The following is a 26,041-nucleotide window of genomic DNA, read 5'->3' as shown; positions in this document are numbered from 1 at the left end:
TGCTTTCCTATTGTGTCCGTGTACGCACCATTAAGTGTTCCGTAGAAGACAGCTATGAAGGTAACATTGGGGGCGAAGTAGCAGAGGATGACTCCAATTGGGCCAATGAATCCGCAGCACAGCAGAACCACTCGACAGGAAAAGCGCGAACACAGGTAGCCGAAAACTGGGTCTGCATGAAAATGAGCAAGGCGACTTCAGTTCAGCAGAAGAAATGACATTTGCGCAAGTTGGCACTCGTACATCGCTGCGCTGTATTTTTCCTTCCTTGTGTCTTCGCCGTTACCTCTCGCCATCAAGCTGTTTAGCAACTTCAGTTTGCAGGTTAATCACCGGTCATCGATACTTCTAAGAAGACATAGAGAGCCGTTCATTAACGTAGGACAAGCCATGAACCAAACTTTCTTTTTAATAAATAAAGAGGTGTACTATCGTCTATCCCGTTTTTTTTTAGAAAAGCCATAATGATGAATATTAAGATCCTTCCTACAATCAGCCAGAGCTTGGGAAGAAAAAAAAACAGAAGAAATAAGGAGAACGTATTTGCGCGATCTCGCTAAAAGCTCCCCGATAGCCAGCGAAGCTGCTTTTCCTGGCAGTTCAGTGGATAACGTCAGTTGCCTGTAAATAAAAAAAAAGACATCGGCTAGGCTGTACGAGGCATATTATCGCCTGTGGTGCACTTGAAAGTTCTGGCGGGTGCGGCGGACAGCTTATGGGCTCTAGGACACAGAAATCACGTAACGAAACACACAGCAGACATTTATTCACACCTTACAAGCTCAAAACCACGTGTAGTCCCGAACTTTCCGTCATGTGCTGAACGCCACTTGAGAACCTTGCACTTAGCCAACATTTCATTGTTAACGAGGGACCCGTACGGGTTCGAATACGTTATTTTTTTTTACCTTGGTCAGTGACCGTCTTCATTTTCTAACAAACCTTAAAGCTTAACTTAAACGACAGCTATAGGGGACCTTACGGTCGTAGTGGGTCCGCTTATTTTGCAGAGGGTGTTTGGGCACTAGGTATACAGAAACGACCCCCCCTGTTGGTGGCATCCGGGATGGCCCTGCACCGCTAGAGCCTTCGCGCGCGTAGATAATTGGGGTTCCTGTCCTGCGCCCGACTTATACTCCAGCGCCTGCGCACTCTACGGAGACGGACATGTTTCGCCGTGGTCGAAGGGGTCGGATGTGCCTGTCTTTCCTTCACACCATTTCTGCACCGTGTGTGTTGAAGGCAGGGGTTGCATTGTCCAGCAAGCGCGGAACTCAGAGCATTGTGTATGTGATGCTCCTCAATGACGCTCTGTGATATCAACTTGGGTCACTGAGTTCATGGCATTAGGTGTGCGTTGGTCTTTAATGAACGTCTTGGATGCCTACTGGGGTAACTAGGTAATTACCACAGGTAATGCACCACTCTACAATTACAAAATAAACTTCGGCGCAGTGTTTGTAGTGGAAAGAAGCGAGCAATATATAGCAGCAGTGCAGAGGGTGAAGATCCTGCCTGCACTGCAGGATCGCAACCAGCCATAGAGTTTCCTAGAATAATTACTAGAGGCATGGAGGACGGAAAGCATAGCAGAAGCCCCGACTAGCTCGGATCAGTTGAAGAGTATGTGGCGGAAGTCACGTGGTGTTTTTCTCTGGATCTGGTGTGCGAAACATCAACGTTTTCGTAGCAACCACGCTCCTCAAGCTCTAGCTGCCTCTCTCGACCTCTGAAAAGCGAGAAAAGATTTTTCGACCCATCTCTTTCTCGCCACGCATTCTGTTCGCGAAATAAGCTGACTTTGCAGCGTAGTGTGTACGTAAGCTGGAAAGTTGTGTTCAGGGTCTATGAGTGTGCCAGCCTGAAACATACACAGTCTAGTAGTGGCGGCGCGACTCTTCGTTGTTTTCTTCAACGTGCTACGAAAAAACACAGGAGCGCGTCTGCTTCCCTAAATCTAGCACAGAAGTTTCATAGGCTTTGTTCTGACGCGCGTTAGCAGGCTCGTAGTAATGCAACTTGAAAGCACGCGTCTATCTTGTCTTGTCTTGTATCCTAAACAGTGGGGCATACCCACAAGGGGCATTGGCCAAGAAGCAGGCGGTTTTCCGTGTGCTTAGAAGTAAACCAAAGTCGAGCGTGGGACCATAGAATCGTATTTTAGAAGTGTAATGAAAACATTGTTGAGAATTCGGGTAAAATGAGTTAACGTAAAGAAATGAAATAATAGGAAATATTGATAATTTTCAAATTCATCAAGGTACCATTTTGTCTCTCTAATAAAACTGTAAACTGCAAGAAAAGCATCCCTGAGGCTTGATCCCAGTGAAGTCGCCCCAAAAGAAAGAATGGTTGGCGAGTTTAGCGATATCCCAAGTTTGATAAATGAGTATTTTAATAGTTTTCTGTCTTAGAAAGCGGCGGCAGGAGAGAAATAATGTTCGATAGTTTTAGGTGCACTACAAAAAGAACATAGAGGAGACATAGCGAGACCAGACCACTGTAAGTAAAAAATTTAGAGGAGGTATAGGATAACTCAATTTTGTAAAAGAAACTTCCAATTGCCTTGAAGCACACCAATTATTATTCCATGGGAAGCCAATATGGTGGGATCCAGAAAACGGTGTTAGCATGGATATTGGAGAGCTTTGCGATATAGTGAAATTTTGTACCTAGACGCGGCGACATAAGCTGATGTCAGCAAACATATATTAGTTGAGGGATGCTCGTGCGAGTGAATCAGCCATTTCATTCAAGTGCAAACCACGATGTTCCGGTACCCATAGTAAACATACTCTCTGTAAGTACGGAGGTACCATCTAACGAAATGTTCTTTGAATTTTTGAATTTAAAGATGCAGTAAGTGCTGTACATGCAGATAGCGAGTTGGTCACAGTAACAGCTAATGGGTCATTGTGGGGCAGTTCTCGCAATTCTATTATTCTTGCTAATAATTCTGCTTGAAATATGGGTGTGAAAAGTTGGGCAGTCCAGCAGGGCCCTTAAACGGCGCTGACGGAAAGAAACGCTCTCTCTTTTTTAGGCAATCCGTCGGCCCTGCACGGGAACGAGATGCAGCACGGCAAGGAGCAACAAAAGATGCAGTGATTATCGTGACCGGATGACGTCATTATCGGCAGCGAGTGAGCAAGTGGCAACCGGGACGGAAAGAGACGCTCTGTTTCTTTTTTAGGTATGAACTCTGAATTTTTTTCATCTTGCTTGTTTTAATCAAAGGGGCGTTGCTGGACTGCACTTCTGCTTTGTTTGTACTGTTGTTTCGCTCTTTGACTTTGCTGACACGAGTGAAATGGAAAACAACACTGATTGTGTTGTGTGCATGAAGGCTCTTTCATCCGATGGAATTTTATGTGGTCTATGCCATATTAAGTACTATATAGGTAAATGCGCAGGAGTAACTAAAGCTGCCTATAAAAGCCTGAGCGACTATGACATTGTTTCTTGGACATGCCAGACTTGCAAAGCGGTCGACATTCGGGTTCCCAAGATAGCGCATGAACAGCATAAAAATGAGAATGAAAAGGCAGCGATGAAAGAGCCTTTACTGAACGATGTCATGGCTTCAATTGAGTCACTGTCGTCGAAGTTCAGCCATATGTTGGAACGCCTGGCAATATTCGAAAAAAACTGCTGAAACACGAATGCTGAAACATAATGATACACTGTTTAAGCTGGAGGAACAACATAAGCAAATTGTAGGAATGGAGGGTTCATTGGAACACATTTTTGCGCAGTACGACACGCTACTGAAGGCGATTCAAACACCAAAGGAATAGACTAAAAATCTGCAGACAACAACTGTGAACCTAGGTGCGAAATCAGACAGTCTGGCAGATGAGGTCGCGCAGATGACACTAACAATTGAAAGTTTAGAAGAGTACTCTCGGAGAAGTATTATGGAAATCCACGGAATACCTCAGTCAAACAATAAAACCTGAGAGATATCTTGAACAATTGTGCTGCCAAATTGGGTCTGACTAAGCCAATGGACGGACAGCTAGAGGGAATTCACAGAATTAGAGTTCGGACAGGGGCAACTCCGCCTATAATGGTTAGGTTCTCTAACAGTTCAATTAGAGATGCATGGATAGCCAAAAAAACTTCAGCTAAAGTCCGATAAAATCTTCATTAATGAAAACCTGACATCATATGCGAGAAAGTTGTTGTGGATGGTGAAGAATGCAGCTAAAGAAAAGTTCGCGTGGATGAAGAATGGTAAAGTATTCGTAAGAAAACAAGAAGGAGCCGGTGTTATCAGAATTGAAAATGAAGCGAGTTTATCCAAAATGACGTAGACATGGAAGTAGAATCTAACTCAATTAAAGGCTGGGTAAATTACCGGCAGAGATACACCTGCGAAGAAGAAAAATCTGCATGTCTTCATCTGATTCATATTAACATCAAAAGAATACACAAAAATTGGGATCTATTAGAGCTTTATTTGGAGCCATATAAAGATTCCTTAGATGTCATTATCCTGACCGAAGTGAGTGTAGACGAAACCAATGCTAAGACATATCAAATAAAAGATTTTGAACAATTTTCGGTGTGCCGTCACGAGAGAAGAGGAGGGGGTGTTATATTAGACGTTAGAAACAATAGGCTATGCGAAAGACTGACCATAACGATCAAAGAAGCAGAGATGCTGCTGTTATCAGTCGAATGTGCACGTGCATCATTCATAATCTGCGATATCTACAGGCCACCAGACAGAAATATAGGCATATTTTGGGGGGAATTGCAGCATCTCTTAATGACACTAGGGAAAAAAGATAACATAATTCTGGTAGGTGATCTCAACATAGATACCTCTACTACTACTAAAAATTATGTCAGTGACTATTTGACTCTCATTTCGAGTTATGGCTTAGAAAATAACATCACAGGAATTACACGACAAGAATTCTTAACAAACTTACGACGTTATGCATTGACCAGATACAAACGCGTGTTTCTAGTATGTAACCTGTAATAGTATTGTAAAAGAAAAGTTGCTGACCATTATTTCGTTGCTCTCACAACATTTAGTGAAGACTTAACGAATTCACGTGCGGAAACTAAACAGGATTTTCACATCTTCGATAACCAGAAGATTGATAGATCAATTAAGGAATATCGTTGGGACACCTTATTAACACTAAATCATTTACAAGCATACCAGAAGCGAATTGGCATATCTAAATCAATTTACAAAGTACAAAGTATTTACTAAGGTAATCGCAAATAGAATCAGGAACACCTTAGACTTCTGTCAACCAAAGGACCAGGCAGGATTCCGTAAAGGCTACTCAACAATAGACCATATTCACACAATCAATCAGGTGATAGAAAAATGTGCAGAATATAACCAACCCTTATATATAGCTTTCATTGATTACGAGAAAGCGTTTGATTCAGTCGAAACCTCAGCAGTCAAGGAGGCATTACGGAATCAGGGTGTAGATGAGCCGTATGTAAAAATACTGGAAGATATTTATAGCGGCTCGACAGCCACCATAGTCCTCCACAAAGAAAGCAACAAAATCCCAATAAAGAAAGGCGTCAGACAGGGAGATACGATCTCTCCAATGCTATTCACCGCATGTTTACAGGAGGTATTCAGAGACCTGGAGTGGGAAGAATGGGGGATAAAAGTTGATGGAGAATACCTTAGCAACTTGCGATTCGCTGATGATATTGCCTTGCTTAGTAACTCAGGAGACCAATTGCAATGCATGCTCACTGACCTGGAGAGGCAAAGCAGAAGGGTGGGTCTGAAAATTAATCTGCAGAAAACTAAAGTAATGTTTAACAGTCTCGTAAGAGAACAGCAGTTTACGATAGGTAGCGAGGCACTAGAAGTGGTAAGGGAATACATCTACTTAGGGCAGGTAGTGACCACGGATCCGGATCATGAGACAAATAACCAGAAGAATAAGAATGGACTGGGGTGCGTTTGGCAGGCATTCTCAAATCACGAACAGCAGGTTGCCACTATCCCTCAAAAGGAAAGTGTATAACAGCTGTGTGTTACCAGTACTCACATATGGGGCAGAAACCTGGAGGCTCACGAAAAGGGTTCTGCTGAAATTGAGGACGACGCAACGAGCTTTGGAAAGAAGAATGATCGGTGTAACGTTAAGGGATAAGAAAAGAGCAGATTGGGTGAGGCAACAAACACGGGTAAATGACATCTTAGTTGAAATCAAGAAAAAGAAATGGGCATGGGCCGGACATGTAATGAGGAGGGAAGATAACCGATGGTCATTAAGGGTTACGGACTGGATTCCAAGGGAAGGGAAGCGTAGCAGGGGGCGGCAGAAAGTTAGGTGGGCGGATGACATTAAGACGTTTGCAGGGACAACATGGCCACAATTAGTACATGACCGGGGTAGTTGGAGAAGTATGGGAGAGGCCTTTGCCCTGCAGTGGGCGTAACTAGGCTGATGATGATGATAAAAGCCGAAAGATCATTACTATGAAAAAGGCAGGCAGGCAGGTAGGCAGGCAGGCAGGCAGGCAGGCCGGCAGGCCGGCGGGCGGGCAAGGCAGGCGGGCGGGCAAGGCAAGGCAGGCAGGCAGGCAGGCAGATAGATAGATAAACTTTATTAAAGTAATAATAAAAAAAAACAGCTAATGGTCGGGGCCCTTAGACCAGGGCTCCGCTGGCTTTTGCCATCTTCTCAGCTCTCTTTATGAGCTTGAGATGGTCGTCGAGGGCCGAGCGAGGTAACTGTTCTCGATGTTTGGGATGTAATAAGGTCATTTTCCATTACTAGAATGCCAGGATATGATGGGATTAGATTTCGTGAGATATTTTTCAACTTTGCTTGTTTGAAGAGTGTGCTGCTATATATATACTATGAAGTTTTTAGGACGGGTCAGATTCCCAACGCAATGAAAATAGCTTTGATTAGGCCAATTTACAGAAACGGCAAAAGGCAACAGTGCGAAAACTACAGACCTATAGCAATCTTGCCGACATTGCCGTGTGTTCTAGGAAAGCTTATGCACAAGAACATGGCTTCCTTTTGCGAAAAGTTTCATCTGTTCTCTAATTCACAGTATGGGTTTCATTGCAAGAAAAGCACAATCACACTACTAGAGGACTTTGCAGACGTAGTCAACAGTGAAATAGATAAAGATAGTAATTGGGCTTTTTTTTATATCTGAAGAAAGCTTTCGACACGTTAGACCCGGAAATATTCCTTGAAAAATTAGCTCAAACAGGATTCCGTGGGCCTTTCATAGAGGTTTATAAAGACTACTTCAAAAATCGTTATCCGGTAGTTCGAATTCAAAATATAGACAGCGAGTTAATACACATAAACCATGGAGTCCCGCAAGGATCTGTACTAGGCCCACTACTTTTTAATTTGTATGTGAACGATTTAGCCCATCTAGCGCTAAACTCAAAGTTATAACAATTTGCAGATGATATTGCTTTATATTACCCCATGAAAATGTTAAAGAATGCGTTACTTTGTTACGGGATGATATGTACAAAATAATGGCATGGTTTGAGAACTGCATATTTGTGAACAAAGCAAAAACACAGTTAATCTGCTTTCACAGCCCGCACAAAAAAAGTGCAGCTAACTGAACATCTATACCTGCCTACTTTACGCCTAACGCATCGAGCGTCTCGCCACGACAGCCGGTTAGGTATTGGCCTACCGGCGTCTGTTCCGACGCCGCTCAGCGCCATGGAGCCGTCCTTGGAGATGGCTTAGTGTGTCGGGGGAGAAAATATCACACCAGAAGAGTTCGCAAGTGACCCACGGTGGCAAAGGGCCTTTGAAGCCCTGAAGGCTGCCTACCCCAAGCTCCAACACCTGGCGCCGAGACCGCTCCCGGCGCCATCGGCCGGTTCTACCGGCAGTTCTATTTCAACCACCCCGCCGACGGCTCCGCCGACTTCCGGCAAGCCAAAAAGGCACGCTCTTCTACCCAAGCTACCCAAAACGGACCTCAAGATCATATTCCAACCCGGCGGCGAACTGTGCGTGCGACAGTGCAACGGCGGAGTGCTTCTCCCACTCGTGTGCGCTAACGCCTGCATTGACTATAACACCGCCCGGCAGCAGGACAAACTGCGCCTGAACCCATTCAACAACTCGTTCACAATTAGTACCCCTGCGGAGGACCGAGCGAAGAGGTATGTGGCTGTGGACTCTGATACTAGACACCGTGCAATACCGGCTCCGCGCTTACGTGGCCGCCCCTGACGATGCGGTACGTGGCATTATTTACAATGCGCTATGCAATCAAAATCCAGAAGAAATCATCCAAGATTTGGTAGCTATGAATAAGAGCTCCCAGTACACGATCACTGACGCAAGACCTCTGGGCAAAACCAATTCTATCCTAATCACCTTCATCAATGTGCAAGCGTTCCCGAAGCAGCTGAACTTCTATGGGACTCTATATGCCTGCCACCATTTCAAGGCCAAAGTGGAGGCATGCCACAACTACTGGATGGCAGAGCACAGAGTGGACGTGTGTCCGCACCCCAAGAGCAACCGCTGCCCGCGATGCGGAGTGGAGCATCAACTCGTCGAACCACCCACCTGTAACTCCAAGTGCATCCTCTGTGGAGAGGCGCACTTCACGGGGTGCAAAAAGTGTAAGGTGCGGTTTGACCGCACTGGCAAGACCAAGTCTCCACCCGCCACCGGCAAGGTGGCTTTGATCGAGAAAAAGTCTAGCCCCGACTCCACCCAGCAACGCAGCTCCCGCAGTCGCACGAGGCTGCTCTCGGACCACCAGAAGAAGTCGGCCACGGCCTCTCGCTCCAGGACGCAGTCCAGGTCCAGGTCCCCATCCACCACCGGGCACGGCCGGACCCGGAGACGCTCCACCTCCTACCCTCCTCTACCTCGGGCGGGGATTCAGTCCACGAAACAGGTGAGCTGGGGGCCGTGGTCTCCGTCTCTCGAGCGGGAAAATAGGCAGCTCAGGGCCCAGCTTCAGAAGCAAAGTGCTGAAATCGCCGAACTACGTGAGCAAATTCAATCACTGCTTAAGCGCGACATGCATACGCGCAGAACCGACTCTCCTAATCTCCCACCCGCCGCTAGGGCTCCCTCTGTAAGACCCCCCCTCTGCGCCGCAGGCATCTAACCTTCCGTCACAAGCAACGTCCCCCACCAGGAATCCCCTCCAGAAGCGCCGCGCGCGGACTGACGGTAGCGGGGAAAATTCCCAAAACAGGGCCATTTCCATGACAGACTTTGCAAATGCTATCCAAAGCATGCAACAAAGCCTCATGGCCATGCAGAAAGACAATGCTGCCTGGATGGCAAATATAGCTAATAGACTCACGGCGCTCGAGAAACGGCAGGGCACCCAGGAAGCAACCGTGTCTCAGATACAAACTCAGCTCAATGGGCTGCTAGCTTCAAATTCTACAACCTCGATCGGCCTCCGTAGCCGAATCACTCCACAGCCATCATCATGGCAGCACGGCCTAACGGGGCCGTGGTATGGCAGTGGAACTGCCGGAGCTACAGGGCTAAGCGCAGCAACCTCCAACTCCACCTAAAGTCCCTGCCCAGAGATCAAACGCCCACAATCATAGCACTTCAAGAAACACAAGAGCCCGCAAAGCTCCTTAATTACACACCTTTCGAGATAGCCAATGCGACCCCCAGCAGGGTAGCCACATTGGTACACCGAAATTATACGGCTACGCTCCATCCACTTGACATTCCGGACATTGATGGAGTGCTCATAGAACTCCTTCCCCAACACAGACACGACTCGAGTCTGTTTGTGCTCAACATCTACAGCCCCCCCAAGGGCCCTGCATCACCGCTAGCAACGGCGATACGTAAAACCTTAGACATTTGCGGAAGGAACCCATTAGTAATAGTGGGTGACTTCAACGCAAATCACACTGCCTGGGGATACAGAAAGAACTGCCGGAAGGGTACCACGCTATGGACGCTCATACAAAATGAGGGGCTCTCGCTCCTCAACGATCTTATTTTCCCACAAGGATCGGCAACAGTGTCCAACATAACACAAACCCGGACCTTACTCTCACTAAGCACATATCCAATGGTACATGGCTCAATACGCTAAACTCATTGGGCAGTGACCACTTCATCCTTAGCACCTACATTCCTGCCAGTACGCTCTCCAAGACACAACGCCGCCAAGTCGCCATCACTGACCTGGACAGCTTTCGAAGGATTAGAGCAGCCGCACCTGAAACCATCGATAACCTGGACACGCGGGTGCAGCAACTAATGGCAGATACCACAAGGGCCATATCCCAGGTCCCAACCGCGTCAGACTCAGAACTCGCAGACAGTAGGCTATTACACATGTGGGAGGCACACTTCAGTTTACAGAAACGCTGGCTAGCCAATAAGCACAATCGCAAACTCAAAACCCGAATCGCGGCCCTTGTCAAGGAAATAGAAGAGCACGCAACACACCTAACACGCCAACAGTGGGGGAAGCTTTGCGATCGCATGAGTGCGAATTTAGGCCTAAAGGACACGTGGTCATTCCTGCGATGCCTGCTAAACCCAGAAAATGACAAGATCCAACAGCGCAAGAGTCTTTCGCGGCTTCTGCACAGCAACCCAGCGGAAGACAAAGCACTACTGGACTCTCTGCAAACCCTATATCTGGCGGACAGCACAAGGGTCCCCTTACCTCCTTACACCGGCCAGGACAATCCAGAACTAGATGCAGACATCACTGTCTGGGAAGTCCGCGCAGCCGTACATAAGCTCAGACCCACATCCGCTCCCCAGGGGAGGATAACATCACGAACAAAGCCCTTCGAAACCTTGATGACAGGTCGATAGAGGCGATAACATAACTCTTTAACTCGCACTGGGCCGCAGGAACCCTCCCACCACAGTGGACCCATGCAAAGATAACCTTTATTCCCAAGTCAGGCAAACCGCTAGATCTAAAAAACCTACGTCCGATTTCACTCACTTCATGTCTAGGTAAGCTCTTCGAACATGTCATACTAGAAAGACTCGAACAGCGTATGCAAACGCATAATTTCTTCCCCACACAATGATTGGCTTCCGCGGGCATCTATCCACGCAAGACGTCATGCTTCAGCTCTCTGATGAAGTCCTGTACCCCCGGCATGCCAAACGCACAACGGCCATACTAGCACTCGACCTGACCAAGGCCTTTGACAATGTGGAACATACCGCAGTGCTGAACGCCTTATCCAATCTACACGTAGGCGGGAGAACTCACACCTATGTCACAGCCTTCCTACAGGCCAGGACTGCGGTCCTTACTGTGGGAGAACTGACAACAGACAAGGTCCAACTGGGTAGCAGAGGCACACCGCAAGGGTCAGTGCTCTCGCCACTCCTCTTCAACTTTACTCTCATTCCCATGGCCAGAGACCTGGCAAATATTCCCAACCTCTCGCACTCCCTGTTTGCCGATGATATTACCTTGTGGAGCACTACTGGCAGCATAGGCGACATGGAGGCGACCTTGCAAGCTGGAGCCGATGTGGTGGTGGAACGGGCTATGGTAATAGCTCTCGCGTGCTCCCCCACCAAGTCGGAACTTCTTGTTCTTCACCCACCGAAGAGTCGCACAGACCCAACTCCAAACCCCAGCATCCGTATTCACATGAGGACGTACTCCATTCCAGAGGTCACACAGCTACGAGTGCTTGGCATGGTCATGCAGAACGGCAGACATACGGCGACCTTGAACAAACTCACCACCACAGTACATCACACTATGCGCCTGATTAAGCGGATAGCCAATAGACACAATGGGATGAGAGAGCATGACTTGAGAAAGTTAGTGCAGGCCTTTGTCATACACAGAGTACTATACTCGCTCCCATACCTACATCTCAACCAGGCGGAAACGGAAAAAGTGGATGCCCTTATACGTCAAGCGTATAAGACAGCACTTAACCTCCCCAGGCACACGCCAAACGAGCGCCTCCTTCGCATGGGGGTACATAACACATTTGATGAGTTCACGGAAGCCCATCGCACAGCCCAAATTGAGAGGCTGTCCTCTACCGCCACAGGTCGGCCCATCCTGGACAAACTAGGACTAATCCCGACTTCCAAGGCCCATCAGACATGTCCTTTACCATCGGACATACAAAACTGCATCACTGTTCTCCCCCTGCCTAAAAACATGCACCCTGCGAGGCACGCAGGCAGACCAGGGCAAAAGCCCTCTACAAACAACACCAACACGACCACCTCACTGTGTGTGTTGACGCCGCTAGCTACCCACAGAAACCAGCCTATGCCGTAAGTGCAGTGTCACATCAACTTGGTTACATCACAGCTGCCACAATACGGGCGCGCACGTCCATAGAGGTGGAGGAGGCTGCCATAGCGCTGGTCATCTCAACCACCGCTGCCGAGGTTATCCTTGGCGATTGCAAAATTGCAATCCGCAACTACTCGAAAGGCCGAGTTCATGAACCGGCACTGAAGATTCTCAATCACCAGACCCCCCTCAGACCAATTAAGCTCATCTGGGTGCCCGCGTACGCAGGCCATTCAGGCAGTGAGATGGCCCATTCTATCGCTTGAGTAGCCGTCAACCGAGCCATGCCGTCCGATGACCTGGATACCCGCCGTGGTTGCTCAGTGGCTATGGTGTTGGGCTGCTGAGCACGAGGTCGCGGGATCGTATCCCGGCCACGGTGGCCGCATTTCGATGGGGGCGAAATGCGAAAACACCCGTGTGCTTAGATTTAGGCACACGTTAAAGAACCCCAGGTGGTCAAAATTTCCGGAGTCCTCCACTACGGCGTGCCTCATAATCAGAAAGTGGTTTTGGCACGTAAAACCCCAAATATTATTATTATTATTATGACCTGGATGACGCCAGAGACCGATTGGTCGAATATCACGAGATCATCCTCCACTACCGCGAAATGCGGTTGAGATATCCGCCCCCAGATAAATCCTTAACAAAATTCCAACAAAGTACCTGACGCCAGCTTCAGGCACAAACTTTTTTTTCTCCAGCTTTTCTCGCTCTGGTTCATCCAGGCCTATATCGACAGGAATGTACAGTCTTGGTCAAAAAACTTGAACCCGCTGTGAACGGCCGGGGAGCGGCTGCGCTTCGCTATTAGCCCCGAGAACGAACACGGGCGGCGCTGCGAGCGCCGCTCGCATGACATCAGGGCACGGACTCGCGCCTGTCGTCTGCTACAGTTCGGGCGTTGTCCGGGCGCTTTCTGCGGTGTTTTCGTTTGTTCGCCCTCGTTCTCTCTGCTTGTATACTTATGATGGTCGTCTCAAATATATTTTTACGTCTTCCTTTGCGAACATTTATTCAAAGAGCTAATTTCTTAGACAACAATGCAGCTCTCGAAGGCAACGCTACAGTGCCAGCCGAAGCGACGCAGACCAGCCCATTGCGAGGATTTCATACACGGATAGACAATCGCAAAAGCATAGCCTATAGGAATCCAGTTATGATACCATACCTGCCGCGGTGCAACAAGTATGTCACAAAGCTGGCTATATATGACTTCTACAGCAGTCACGTTGATTTTATTCCGCTAAAACAGGTTTGCTCACGACGAGTAGTTCATCGTATAATATCGAATTTTTGCATTTCCTCACAGAAACGCTTGGCAGTAGCACGGGGACTTAACTAATACTGGAGCTTAGATTCTACACGCCTCACTTGCTTCTTTACCTGCTTGTCAACATTAGGCGGTTCTTCACGTGTTTATTTTTTTAAGCGGCGGAAACTTGAAGTTAATGAAGGCTTACAGCTATTTACAGAGTACAAATAGGAATGTACCAATATATATTCCCTTTTCCGTGCTACACGTTCAACTCACCTCTTTAGAGCGCGTTTGTTAATGATTAATAATGTATGTTATGTTCCTCTTTTTTTGTCTATGTTACCTAGTGTATATCATTTATTTATTTCAACGCCGTAGTGTGTTTTGCATTGTTATTGTGGAAATATTTCACTGTTCTTTCATACAGTAAAAGCTCGTTAATTCGAACCGCAAGGGGAAGCCGCTTCAGTTCGAATTAACAAAAGTTCGAACTAACGAAAGTGAAGGAGAGCAACAGTACACTGCGATTTGGAAGCAGTAGGGCATGTCAGAAATTTGGCGAGTCAGAAAGTGATGGCGTGTGCCGCGGGCACACGCCATCTTCAAGTCGAAGCTCTGGGTCCGACTATGCCACACCACCGATGTCCACCAAAACGAACGTTAGCCGAGGCTTAACACCATCACAATGAATCGCGACGGCCGATACTTCCTAAGCTGAAAACAGAGGTGCACAACCGATGAAGACTGCCGAGACAAAGACGCTGAACATGTGAAGGTGGCGAAGGCCCTTATTCGTTCGTTCTTGATTGCAAGCGCAGCTGCGACGTACTTGGTTCGCTGTGCTTTGGTGCTTGCCGTGCCATGTCCGCACAACATTAGCAGCTGTACAAGATTTGCAAAGCCTCCGAGATTCGCAACGGGCAAGAAATCTCGGAGGTTACGTAGAACGGAGAGGCGGCAGCCGCCGCTGCCTTCTGGCTCACCCCGCGTCGGTTAGATTTTTTTCCGATTTTGCCTTCTCTCGCCGTTCTCTCCGTTTCGGAGGCAATACAGCCTTGTGTGTAGGCAGTAGGCGCGTTTCTCTGGTCTTGTGCCCGGCGAGCGTAGTTCGAATTATCCGTGAGGGAACCTTCCCGCGTTCGAATTAACGGACTTTTTTATACATACGCTTCTGTGGAGCTTGGCCGGACCAAATCGTACAGTTCGAATTATCCATAAATTCGAATTATTGAAGTTCGAATTAACGAGCTTTCACTGTATATTGTATAACTGCAATGTTTTATGGCCACTATATAAATGTAATTTATATGGCGCTTGATGTGTTACCCCATGCAGCCATATTGTACCTAAGGGGGTGAGGTTACTTCAAGCCGCGTCTGTGCGGCTTTTTTCCCTCATCCACCTCCATGTACCACTCCTCTGTACATGTGTGTGTGTAAATGAAAATTAATAAATCAAATCAAATCAAACTTACTTGAGAAATTTACTGGTGCTTGTTGCTTGAGGATTATACATAACGAATCTGTTTGGCGAACTGACACAGGCTGCTCGGCCCAATTTTTTTAGTGAAGTATGCCTGCTGGACCGCATAGCTGCAGCCAGAAAGCAGTCGAAGCGTCAATGACTAGTAGTATGGGACATATTGAAGATATCGAAATTCCCCCTGTGGAGGGTCAGAAATCAAGTGAAAGTATATGCAAGGCTTGTGGTGCTTTCTTTATGAATGTTTGCGATTGGATTGGAGCAAACTTAAATTAGCCTGCAAAGTTCTCTTTTAAGTACCGACGAAGCGAATAGTTATCCATTTGTATAATTAAATAACGCTGGATCGAGACATGGTGAGACAAAAGGTGCTTGAATTTTCCTTTTGTAGGCAATCTAAGCTGCGTAGTAGTAGCTCGAGAATACTTTAGCCATTCCAGTTGGCGCTGTAAAAAAATGCTTTATGGTTTTAATTCGAAGTTGAAGTGAACTGATGGGTTTCGCGAACATAGCGTGCCTCGCCATACGGACAGTCGATTGCTACCGTTACGTGATCAGGGGTGTGCCATATTGTCGATAAAGGCTACTGAGGGCCACTATGATACATTTCATCACTTTCAATTGAGTGGCTGTTGATCTAAACAACGAAACTTTTCTCTCAGGTGATTGCTACTATGGTGTTTGTGAATTAACTATGTAAATACTCTACATGACGCGCCGTCGTGTCAGCAGCCATGAGCAATTCGTTTTTTGGAGGCCTGTTTCAGAGGGGGATGAAAGTAGCAGCAAACTTTTTCGTAAGAAATGCGCGCCTAACTATTTTTTTACGCATTAATGAATGGCCATATTTGAATAGAACAACACACCAGAGTAATAGGAATCATGATGACAGCTTCGCTGGGCAGTGTCTTTCTAACATCGGATAACATGTTGACGACAATTACCAAATTTTTCTTCCATGTAAAATGCAATGCCTTTCATAGCTAAATACTAAAGGAATGTTAAGTGTTTAGCGAAGCATCGTACACAACTTCACGTGTTGAATTTGCAGATATTCTTTTTTTAGTCAAAATTTACCGATAGACACGGCGCATATATTCATTGCAAAAAGACCCCTTTAACGCTACTTAGCTTGCGATATCCAAGCCGCAAAGTTTCTCGACTCAAACGCTTTTGAAGAAGAAACTGTGGTTAAGGTATGGCAGCTGAAAGAAGCCGACGTATTCTTCAATACGTACGGCTCGAGCCACCCATACCCCAAGCATACACGAAGGGAACGAGCGCGCGCGGCAGCCGGAGCGAGCGGCGTCCTGGCCGTTACGTCACTCGCGAGAGGGCGCCACTCCTAATTCTCGCCGCTAATAAACGGGCCTTTAATAACGGCGCAACCTTGACGCGGCCCAACCCAGTTCGATCGCAGTGCCGCCATGGTATTTTTCGTCGTTGCACGCTGCACCGCAAAGCCTGCACCGTCCAAGCCACTCGTCCCTACTCAACCGTACCATAGTGCACTCTAGCCTACGTTAACATACAAAATGCATCACACAAATGAAAGTGCTTGCCACAGTGACATGTAGAAGGTTCTGGGCACGCCCCACTTCGCCGTAGCCTTCGCATTGCAAGGCATTGAAGAAGGAACGGGAGCACAGCAGAGGCCGTGCTTGATTGCCTATAACTACGCCTCTTCTGAACGCATAGGATATTTTTGCGGCAAAGTACTTCCGAAATTGCCTATTTTCACAGCAAATGCCTTTCTCTACTTGTGAAAAAGTGGTTTAAGGCCCCTTTAACAGGTCTGGGACGAATTTGGCCGTCTTATACGCCTCACATGCGGTCTGGCTAAGGCAGCACGCTTCACGAGTTTATTGTACGAGTAAAGTTTCCGTGGGTACGTTAAATTGTGCGACTTCTGCATCGCCGCGCAGGAATTAAAAAAAATTACTCTTTTTTGTTACACCCGTCATACGGCTGAGCTGTCAGTGCATCGTGTTATATTGATTTCGCCATTTAACAATAAAAAAAAAACATCTTTCTGCCAGCAGCGCCGAAGAACAAGCGAAAAGAATAAGTGTCACGTCAATGGCGCTTGGTGGGCGAGTTCCTGCGGAATGTTGGCCTCGGTTTTGAAATGCTGGCTTCTCCGCAAAGCCGTGGAGCTTGTTTTGACTACGTGATGGAACTCGGCCAGTAGGAATGCTGGAATAGCTCCATGGTCTCTCCAACACCTATCGGTGCCGCTGCCGGGTGGCGTGGTCGTTCCAGCATCCCAGTTCCAGTTAAGGGCATCGAAAGACGACAGGAAAATAATGAATTAGGGTTTGATTTATCCTACACGCGTAATGGACAAATGGTGCAAGAGAACGTCCCAGGAATGCTGTATGCCGATGACATAGTGCTACTAGCGGACAATGCAAGAGATGTACAAACACTTGCGAATAGGTGTGGCAACGCAGCCACGGATCTAGGCCTTAAGTTTAGCACAGAACAATCGAGCATTATGATCTTTAAGGAGGAGACGAGTACTTATGTGGTGTCAATTCAACAGCAAGTCATGTTCCGAAAACAAGCTTAGAGTTCCTACTTTTATAAAGAGGGTTTCTTTGTAACTGTTGAAGAGTATTTCCACCCAAAAAGCCATGGATGTCCTAGGGAAGAATTTTAAACCAGTTTCAGTGAAAAACAAGGAGGTAAAAACAAGAGCGAAGCGACTGTTGAATAGGCCTAATTTAGAAAAGCTTGACTCGAGTGTTGAGAAAGCGGAGCGTGTAGAGCTAGAAATACGATCAACACCCACACACCGGAAATGCCGTTTAGAGCAATGGTGTCGGAAAAAGGCACCTGGCAGCAAGCCGTCTCCAAGTATCTTCAGAAGCACCTTTCTGTGTTAACCACAACAGAAACTTTTTATGCTAACAACTCTGGCTTTATTGTGGAGCATCTTAACAGGAATGACCTTGCTGGCCTCACAGCCTTCAGCATTGACGTAGTTGATTTGTATTCTTCCTTGCGGACGACAAATTGTTAAGCCGTGTTGAAGATTGTATTGTAGAATCTAACGATGAACTTGCCTTTAGAAATAGATGTGGCGTCTGGGTTGCGTCACATTTGGAAATTTCAACCTTCTACTTAAAATCTACCTTCATGATTTGGCAGGGAAATCTATATATATATGCAGAAATCAGATGTTTTTATAGGTTCTTGCATGGCGCCAATATTAAGCTCTATATTTCTTGGCGCTGTAGATAGTGCTGCAAACACCAAGCTTCAAGAGGGTATGGCAGTCTTCAGATATGTGGACGATTATTGGATTTGTATTTACAGATCACGTGCGTCACAGAGAATGGAAGATATTGTCGATTGCTTTCAAAAAGAAGGCATGGGTCTAAAATTCACCTCCGAGTGGCCGAACAATAATAGATTACAGTTTCTTGACTTGGGCATGAATTTTGGTTGGGATCATGTTTGCTGGCACTACAATCTAAGATCTGCAAAACCTGTTTAAGATTTCGCATCGGGCCACTCAAACATTGTGAAGCTCGGAATTGTTGTGTCGTGCTTACGCGCTGCCTTGGAAAAAACTTGCGTGCACGAGATGAGTCCGAGTTCTCGAATGCAAGTGGAACGCCTTAAGGCCGCGGGTTACCCTATGTACCTCATCACATCAGTTTGTGAAAAACTCGTGCGCATTGCAAAGCAAGAAAAATGCGGGCGTCGTCCTTCTGTTCACCATGAAGGAAAGAAAAAATTGGCAGTTATACCATATGCACATAAAATTTCACACGGCCTAAAAATGTGAAGAAGCGTTATCGTGTTTGGGTGGCATTTTCTGCAGCATACAGGCTTAGTCGTATTTGTTCCATTGTGCACAGAAGGGCACAGGCCAGGTCAGTGGGTCATAGAAGGTGCAGCCAGAAACATATTAATCGTTTTGTCGATTGCCTCTCAGGAGTAGTATACAGAATTCTCCTAAGCTGCGGTCATATGTACATTGGCCAAACAGGTATATGTGTCAACATACGCCTAAGAGAACACAGAAATTCATTAAACGGCGCGCCATCCTCTCATCTCGCCTTATATTGTATATCATGTCCGTGTAAACCCATCCTGGAAAACATTCATTTTGTTCTGTCACCCTAACCAAACCACACGAGAAATCTCGGAAGCCTACCATATCACCAAAAATGCCGCGCTGTGTGTAAACCAATGATCCAAACAAACGCCATCTCTCCACCCAATCAGTGTCGACTTCAGTGTCGACTTCAAATCAGGCGTTTGTATTGGCTCAAAGGCTGCCCCTATCTTTAGCAACATTTACCTGAGTAAGGTTGACAACTGCTTAGAGAAAGCCTTAGGTGATAGCGTTATCAAGATATGTCGTTACGTTGATGATTACCTGATTTTCTGCAATAGGGAAGAATTCGATTCCGCTGCTATCTCAGTAAGTGAGCAATTTAAACTTTATGGGGGAGAATTAAAGTTTACCAAGAAATTTCCTCAGCGACACGTAATTCAGTTTCTTGACATTTCTTTGATCTTCAAACAAAATTATGTTTGTTGGCAGTACTCCCCAAGATCTTCGAAGCCCTTGCTAAACTTTCAATCCAAGCATTCCAAAGTAGTAAAAAACGGAATTGCCATGTCGTGCCTTAAGTCTTCCCTCACCAGATCCTGCATGCACAAAATGAGCGCCAGTTTTGATGCGCAGGTCCGGTGCCTATAAGAAGCAGGTTATCCTAGTGTAGCAGTGACCACTGTGGCTGAGCGCCTAAAGACGTCGGTTTCGAGAGGGATGGACGTGATTACAGAAAGTAGTAATAGCAAAAAAGGAGTAGTGGCTATTCCGTATATTCATTCAGTGTCGCACAGGCTTTAAAAAGTTGCAGTAGATATGATGTTAATGTTGCTTTCACTGCTCCCAATAAGCTAGGTAAGATATGCGCTGCTGTACAGAATAAAAAGGAGCGGGTAAAAGGCAAAAAACGAACAGATATTTGTCCAGTGAAGCACAATAAGAACAACAGTTTTACTGACTCTCGTATGGGTGTGGTTTATAAAACTCCCCTTAGCTGTGGCCAGTTCTACGTAGGGCAAACGGGACGGTGTATCAATCAGAGGCTAATGGAACATAAAAGGTCGTTAACCAGTGGATCGCCTTCTAATCTTTCGCTACATTGCCGAGATTGTAACTGCACGCCAGTGTTAGATGAATGCGCGATATTGTACAGGCATAAGAATGAAGATACGCGTCTTATGGTAGAGGCATGGCATATCTATAATGGTGGAAGTGCGTGCGTGAGTCAGCCTTCGATCACTTTACTTAAAAAAGAGATCAAGTGCCTTAACAGTTATCTCTCACGTAGACCAGCAAGTGTACCCGACTGACACGTGGTGTTACCATTCCTGAGCATGTGCAGATGAGTTTTGTGTCTTCTTTCTTTTTTCGCCTCAGTGCTGCCTTCAGTTGATAGTCGGCGTTCGTGTTGTCCACTTGTATACTCTTGCGTCCTGTCTGCACGCCTCACTTCTTTTTTGCATAATATATTTATTGAAGCGTGTGCCACATCAGCCACACAGCAGGTAAGTGTATTTTTAACCGCTCATTCGAGTGATTTATAATAATAATAATAATAAATTTTATTTCTGCCTCAAAGATACATAGACAGAGGAGCTGCAGATAAAGCTGTAAAAATACAGCTTGACAAAGCCGTGGCCCCTATTTTACAGGCAACAGCAGAAGACAAACAACGACTCAACTTCAGGTGTCGTATAAACGAAACAAAAGAACAAAAATGTAATGCTATACATCGCAAGAGCACTTCAAACGTACTGAGTAAACACAGGGATAAAAAAATGGCTGTGGCTTAGGTAAGGTTAAGCCCAGGATGCGAAGCATACTAGCCTTTATTTTAGTTGTTGAACCACTGTTTAGCCTGGTGAACTGCTGTTGCTTGGCTATATTTGGTTCGGCTAGACGAAGAAACAACTCATGCATTACTTCTTCGCCTTCAAGAGTGGAACGCGACAGCGTTCCCGTCGACCCGCCAAGGGGTGTAAGACAATGGGCTACAGGGCAGCGACTACGCGCCCCGCATTGGACGCGGTGAGCGTCGAGCAAAGCAGCGTTCGGCGCGGCAACGAAATGTGCGCCTGAGCAAGAGACGCACGCCTTAGAAACAGCGCGTTTCTAAGGCAACACCGCATTCACTAGAGGCGCTTTTGTACCGCTTTGAAGCGTTGTACTCGTGGCTCAGTGGTAGCGTCTCCGTCCCACACTCCGGAGACCCTGGTTCGATTCCCACCCAGCCCGTCTTGCAAGAGTTGAGCCAAAGCCACTTCTCCTCTGTCGTGACGTCACGGTGTCACGTGATTTCATGGTCACCACCGCGCCTGAGGAGCTGGGTTGAGCCCTCGTAATATGCTTCGCATAAAAGATTGTTATTACATATCACACTCTCATGCATGAAATATGAGATACAGAAGCAAAGACTTATTTTGACACAACTGAGGATGAAAATTGTTCGGAGCTTCCTTCTATATACATCCTACGCAATACCTTATGAGTACAGGTGAATAAGTCAAAATGTGCAGATGTATAAGCGTTAAAAAGGGAAGGGAGTGTGAATTGCAAACGTTCTTGCCCGGAGTTTAGGCATGCTGTTGGCACCATCCATTGTTCGGGTTGTCTGAAAGGATAATTTGTAGTTTTCTCTTGCAAGTTTGCCAATCGTCGAATATGGTTTGTACCATTTTTTATTTCTGTTTTGTAAGAAATGCTCAACCGGTATCGATATAATTCATAGATTTGGACCACACCGGCTGTAAGAAAGAGACCTTTGCTGGGTGGCCCATAGCTAACATTGAAGGCGTAGCGAAGGACCCTTTTCTGCAGCATGTGTATTTTGCGAAGACAAGAATGTGTTGCAGTTCCCCATACAAGATGACAATAATTTACGTAGAATAAAGAAGTGCGTTATAAAGAGTTAGTTTGAGTGACGTCGGAAGAATGTGCCGTGTGCAGCCAATCATGCCCATTACTCTAGCCAGTTGTTTGACAACATGAGTTACATGGTGTTCCCATGACATGGTTGAAGAAAATATAACTCCAAGGCGTTTAAAACGATTAACTATTTCTATAGGTCGAGAATTATATAGAATATACCAGTGAATAGAAACCGGCTTATTTTTCGAGCGAAATATTACGGCTTTTGTCTTCTTTTCATTCACGCGCATATCATTAGATTTCGACCATTTTTTCAGCGTGACCATTGTTGTATTGCAAGACACTATTAGATCCTGAATGTTTTACCCAGCAAAAAAAAATACTCGTGTCGTCAGCGTATATGATGAATTTGGCATTTTTGTTAATGTTAACAATGTCATTAAGGAATATACTGAAAAGAAATGGGCCTAACACGCTGCCTTGAGGGACGCCAGAAAATATAGGTTTTACCTCTGATAGTACATTATGTAAGCTAACTGCTTGTTTTCTTTGCGAAAGATATGATTTACTTACTTTATTACTTAGCCAAGCACAAGAAATACGTTAATTGAGCATAGAATACTTTGGCCAATAGTCATACCGTCTATGTAACTCTTCAGTGGGTCAACAGCGTGGTTCAAACTCACTGGAGAGGCTAGTAAGCAGGTCTATGATGCTCATTGGCCAAGATGCTTCCTGTCTAGTGACCTGGAACGTCTCCAAGATGCCAACATAGATGACACCGAAGACGCGCTGCGCTATGCACGCCATGAACAGAAACCAGCTGCAGAATGCCGCCACCAGCCAACTCTGGTGGGAGTCAACGCCATTTCTGGGCAGCATGACGACGACCCGGGAGCCGTCCTGCGAAAACAGAAGTGCATGGTTTGATGGACGATAATCAGCAGTGATGCTGAGGGCCAATGTTTACTTTCTTCGACGTTCAGTGCAACTCGAGAGTGGTTAGTGGGTCGTAAACGTTACCTTGAGTTCACCACTGGCATTCGCCTGCGTAGTAAATAGAACCCACAGCGAGGCGTGTTTGTTGGGCGCCATTGTTCGTAAGCCCCTAGAAGGATAGCAATGTCAATTATGTCATTGCGTCACATGACATCGCATCGTTGCGGACGTGTTAAACATTATCTGATTTATACGGCTGTACGCGCCGAAAAACTCAATCGAATTACGCGGAACGCCGTAGTGGCGGGCTCCAGGTGAATTTTGATCCCTTGGCTTGCATTCATGCGCACCTAAATCTAATGGCGTTTTTCAGTGGTCGATTCGGAGCAGGACTTCTTGCTCAGTGGCAACTATTCCAAATTTGATTGGCAAATCTGGAGCAGGTTCGCGCTTTCCGCTAGTCGTTTCGGACTAACTCGCTCCGCGCCGGATCGCTCTCAGTTGCTCCAGAATCGAGCCGCGGATTCGGGCGTAAATAGCTCGCGTCACTTCCGTCTTCGAGCGAAATCGGTAACCCGCCGGTACGCGCAACATTGTGTTACTCGCAAAATGGCTGCTGCAGAGCTCGCGTTTAGCGATGAGAGCTCGGACGACAGCGAATACTAGGTGACGCAGGTGATGTACGAAGCCTTCTATGCACGTTGTCCATGCACAATCAATGCGGGCGCGACATGGAAATGGCGGACTCTGCGCCTGCCGCGGTCAAATTACGCACGGGAGACGGCGACTTTGGTTGCTGTGGAAACGTACAGAGCCGAGGTCGGGCATGGTTTCCGGAACCGATTTGTGTCACGTGTACGCAGACTTCCTGTCAGATCCCTCGTGGAGCGTTTTTGCGCTCCGCTGGCCGCCGATGCGGTTTTGTGAAACCCGAGCGCTCGCTCGAGAATTTTGGCGGCCGCTCCAGATCGACCAGTGAAAAACACCATAACTACACCTGCGTTTATGTATTTCGGCCCCGTCGAAATGCTTTTGCTGCGGTCAGGATCGAACCTGCCTAGAGCAGCGCAAAAGACACAACGCTACCGCGCCGGGCACTTCCGGACATGAAAGACATGAAAGGACATCAAAGGCAGGGAGGTCCACCAGAAGAGCATCCGGTTTGCTGCCCTACGCCGGGGTGGGGGGAAAGGGGTATAGAAAGAGGAAAGGGGGGTTAACCGAGGGACCCCGTTTTTATTAGTCATATCATAAGAAGCCAACAAACACTGACACCAAGGACAACATAAGGGAAATAATTACTTGTGCTTAATAAATGAAATAAAGAAACGGCGAATTCTTGGAAATGAAAGTGGATGAAGAAACAACTCCCCGTAGGTGGGGACGATCCCACAACCTTTGCATTTCGCGTGCGATGCTCTACCAATTGAGCTACCGTGGCGACGTTTCCGATTCACTTTCTTGGGTACTTATGTTTCCTAGTAGAACCCTGGGAGTATTAGGGAACGCCACCACTCACAAACCTCAGCGGTGATTGTGGAACATCCTTTTGCCGCAGGCATCATGAGAACGCGATTTTTTGGGCTGAAGGCAACCGGTTAATAAACCCACACATGCTACCTGAAGGGATCGATGTTGCCGGATTCGAGACCCTTGTTATGGAATGAATGAGAAGAAAGGGGGTTAACCAAGGGGCCCGATTTTTATTAGTCATATTAATGAAGCCAACAAACACTGACACCAAGGACAACATAGGGGAAATAACTTGTGCGTAATGAATTAAATAAACGATAAATTAATGGAAACGAAAGTGGATGAAAGAACCACTCCGTAGGTGGGGACGATCCCACAGTCTTTGCACGCGAAGTGGATGAAAAAACAACTTGCCATGGGCGGGGAACGATCCCACAAACCATCACACGCGAAATGCGAAGGTTGTGCGATCGTTCGCCGCTTACGGCAAGTTGTTTTTTCCTCCACTTTCATTTCGATTAATATATAGTTTCTTTATTTCATTTCTTAAGCACAAGTAATTTCCCCTATGTTGTCCTTGGTGTCAGTGTTTGTTGGCTTCTTATGATGCCCCTTCTCTACCATTGTAGCTACCTCCCCTCTGGACTATTGGACGTTGGTACAAAGATAAGCGCTTGATGTAGTAGTTCTGCGTAAACCCGCAAGGTGGAGAGAAGTAATGAATAAAGAGAAAATCAGACATCCACCCGTTCGTAGCAATGCTACAAAGGAAACGCACGGGTTCCTCGAAAGAGAAGCCTCATAGTTGAAGAAAAATTCGTCCTGGTCCGGGACTCGAACCCGGGACCACCGCCTTTCCGGGGCAGCCGCTCTACCATCTGAGCCAACCAGGCGGCTAGGAGATGGCAGGGCGAAGTCGAATTTGTCGACAACACGAAGCAAAGGCAAGAGTTTGACGCAGTAGTTCTGCGCAAACCCGCAAGGTGGAGAGAAGTAATGAATAAAGAGAAAATCAGACATCCACCCGTTCGTAGCAATTGCTACGCCTGCTAGCCGCCTGGTTAGCTCAGATGGTAGAGCGGCTGCCCCGGAAAGGCGGTGGTCCCGGGTTCGAGTCCCGGACCAGGACGCATTTTTCTTCAACCATGAGGCTTCTGTTTCGAGGAACCCGTACGGGTTGCCTTTGTAGCAATTGCTGCGAACGGGTGGATGTCTGATTTTCTCTTTATTCATTACTTCTCTCCACCTTGCGGGTTTCCGCAGTACTACGTCAAACTCTTGCCTTTGCTTCGTGTTGTCGACAAATTCGACTTCACCCTGCCATCTGCTAGCCGCCTGGTTAGCTCAGATGGTAGAGCGGCTGCCCCGGAAAGGCGGTAGTCCCGGGTCCGAGTCCCGGACCAGGACGAATTTGTCTTCAACTATGAGGCTTCTCTTTCGAGGAACCCGTATGGGTTTCCTTTGTAGCAATTGCTACGAACGGGTGGATGTCTGATTTTCTCTTTATTCAAAGATAAGCGCTGTAGTTTCAGTAATGATTCTGCGGAAGGGTCACAGATAATTAAAGCCGTCGGTAGCGTATTAGGGCGATGCCCAGGAAACTTCAGAGGTCATTATTGTGACGGCTGTCGATGGGAACGTGCAAACGAATT

At 46.8% G+C, this 26,041-nt stretch overlaps 2 protein-coding genes and 2 non-coding genes across 11 annotated transcripts in view; 2 read left to right on the top strand and 2 right to left on the bottom strand.

Annotated features, from left to right (window-relative positions):
* Positions 1 to 26,041, bottom strand: part of LOC139056422 (monocarboxylate transporter 12-B-like) — a 141,515-nt gene that overhangs the window by 31,200 nt on the left and 84,274 nt on the right. For 5 of the 8 annotated variants that reach the window (XM_070534652.1, XM_070534650.1, XM_070534646.1 and 2 more), the window contains 2 exons: positions 22,664 to 22,880; positions 29 to 172 (listed from right to left, as the gene is read on the bottom strand). In XM_070534652.1, coding sequence (XP_070390753.1) covers positions 29 to 172; positions 22,664 to 22,859 — 340 coding nt within the window. In that variant the 5' untranslated portion in view covers positions 22,860 to 22,880. Of the gene's footprint in view, positions 1 to 28; positions 173 to 22,663; positions 22,881 to 23,000; positions 23,086 to 26,041 lie in introns of all 8 variants that reach the window. The other 3 variants (XM_070534645.1, XM_070534648.1, XM_070534649.1) reach the window with 2 other exon arrangements.
* Positions 1 to 26,041, top strand: part of LOC139056423 (uncharacterized) — a 215,338-nt gene that overhangs the window by 156,264 nt on the left and 33,033 nt on the right. Inside the window, exon 4 of the mRNA XM_070534653.1 lies at positions 3,044 to 3,193. Coding sequence (XP_070390754.1) covers positions 3,044 to 3,108 — 65 coding nt within the window. The 3' untranslated portion in view covers positions 3,109 to 3,193. The remainder of the gene's footprint in view (positions 1 to 3,043; positions 3,194 to 26,041) is intronic.
* On the bottom strand, positions 25,208 to 25,282 carry TRNAS-GGA (transfer RNA serine (anticodon GGA)). Its single transcript has one exon. It is a non-coding gene; the product is annotated as a tRNA-Ser (tRNA).
* Positions 25,445 to 25,521, top strand: TRNAS-GGA (transfer RNA serine (anticodon GGA)). Its single transcript has one exon. It is a non-coding gene; the product is annotated as a tRNA-Ser (tRNA).

The sequence above is a fragment of the Dermacentor albipictus genome, chromosome 2 (genome assembly GCF_038994185.2).
Source record: "Dermacentor albipictus isolate Rhodes 1998 colony chromosome 2, USDA_Dalb.pri_finalv2, whole genome shotgun sequence".
In the NCBI taxonomy this organism is placed as follows: Eukaryota; Metazoa; Arthropoda; class Arachnida; order Ixodida; family Ixodidae; genus Dermacentor; species Dermacentor albipictus.
Note: the sequence above shows the minus strand (reverse complement) of the source record. Positions and strands in the feature narration are given on the sequence as shown.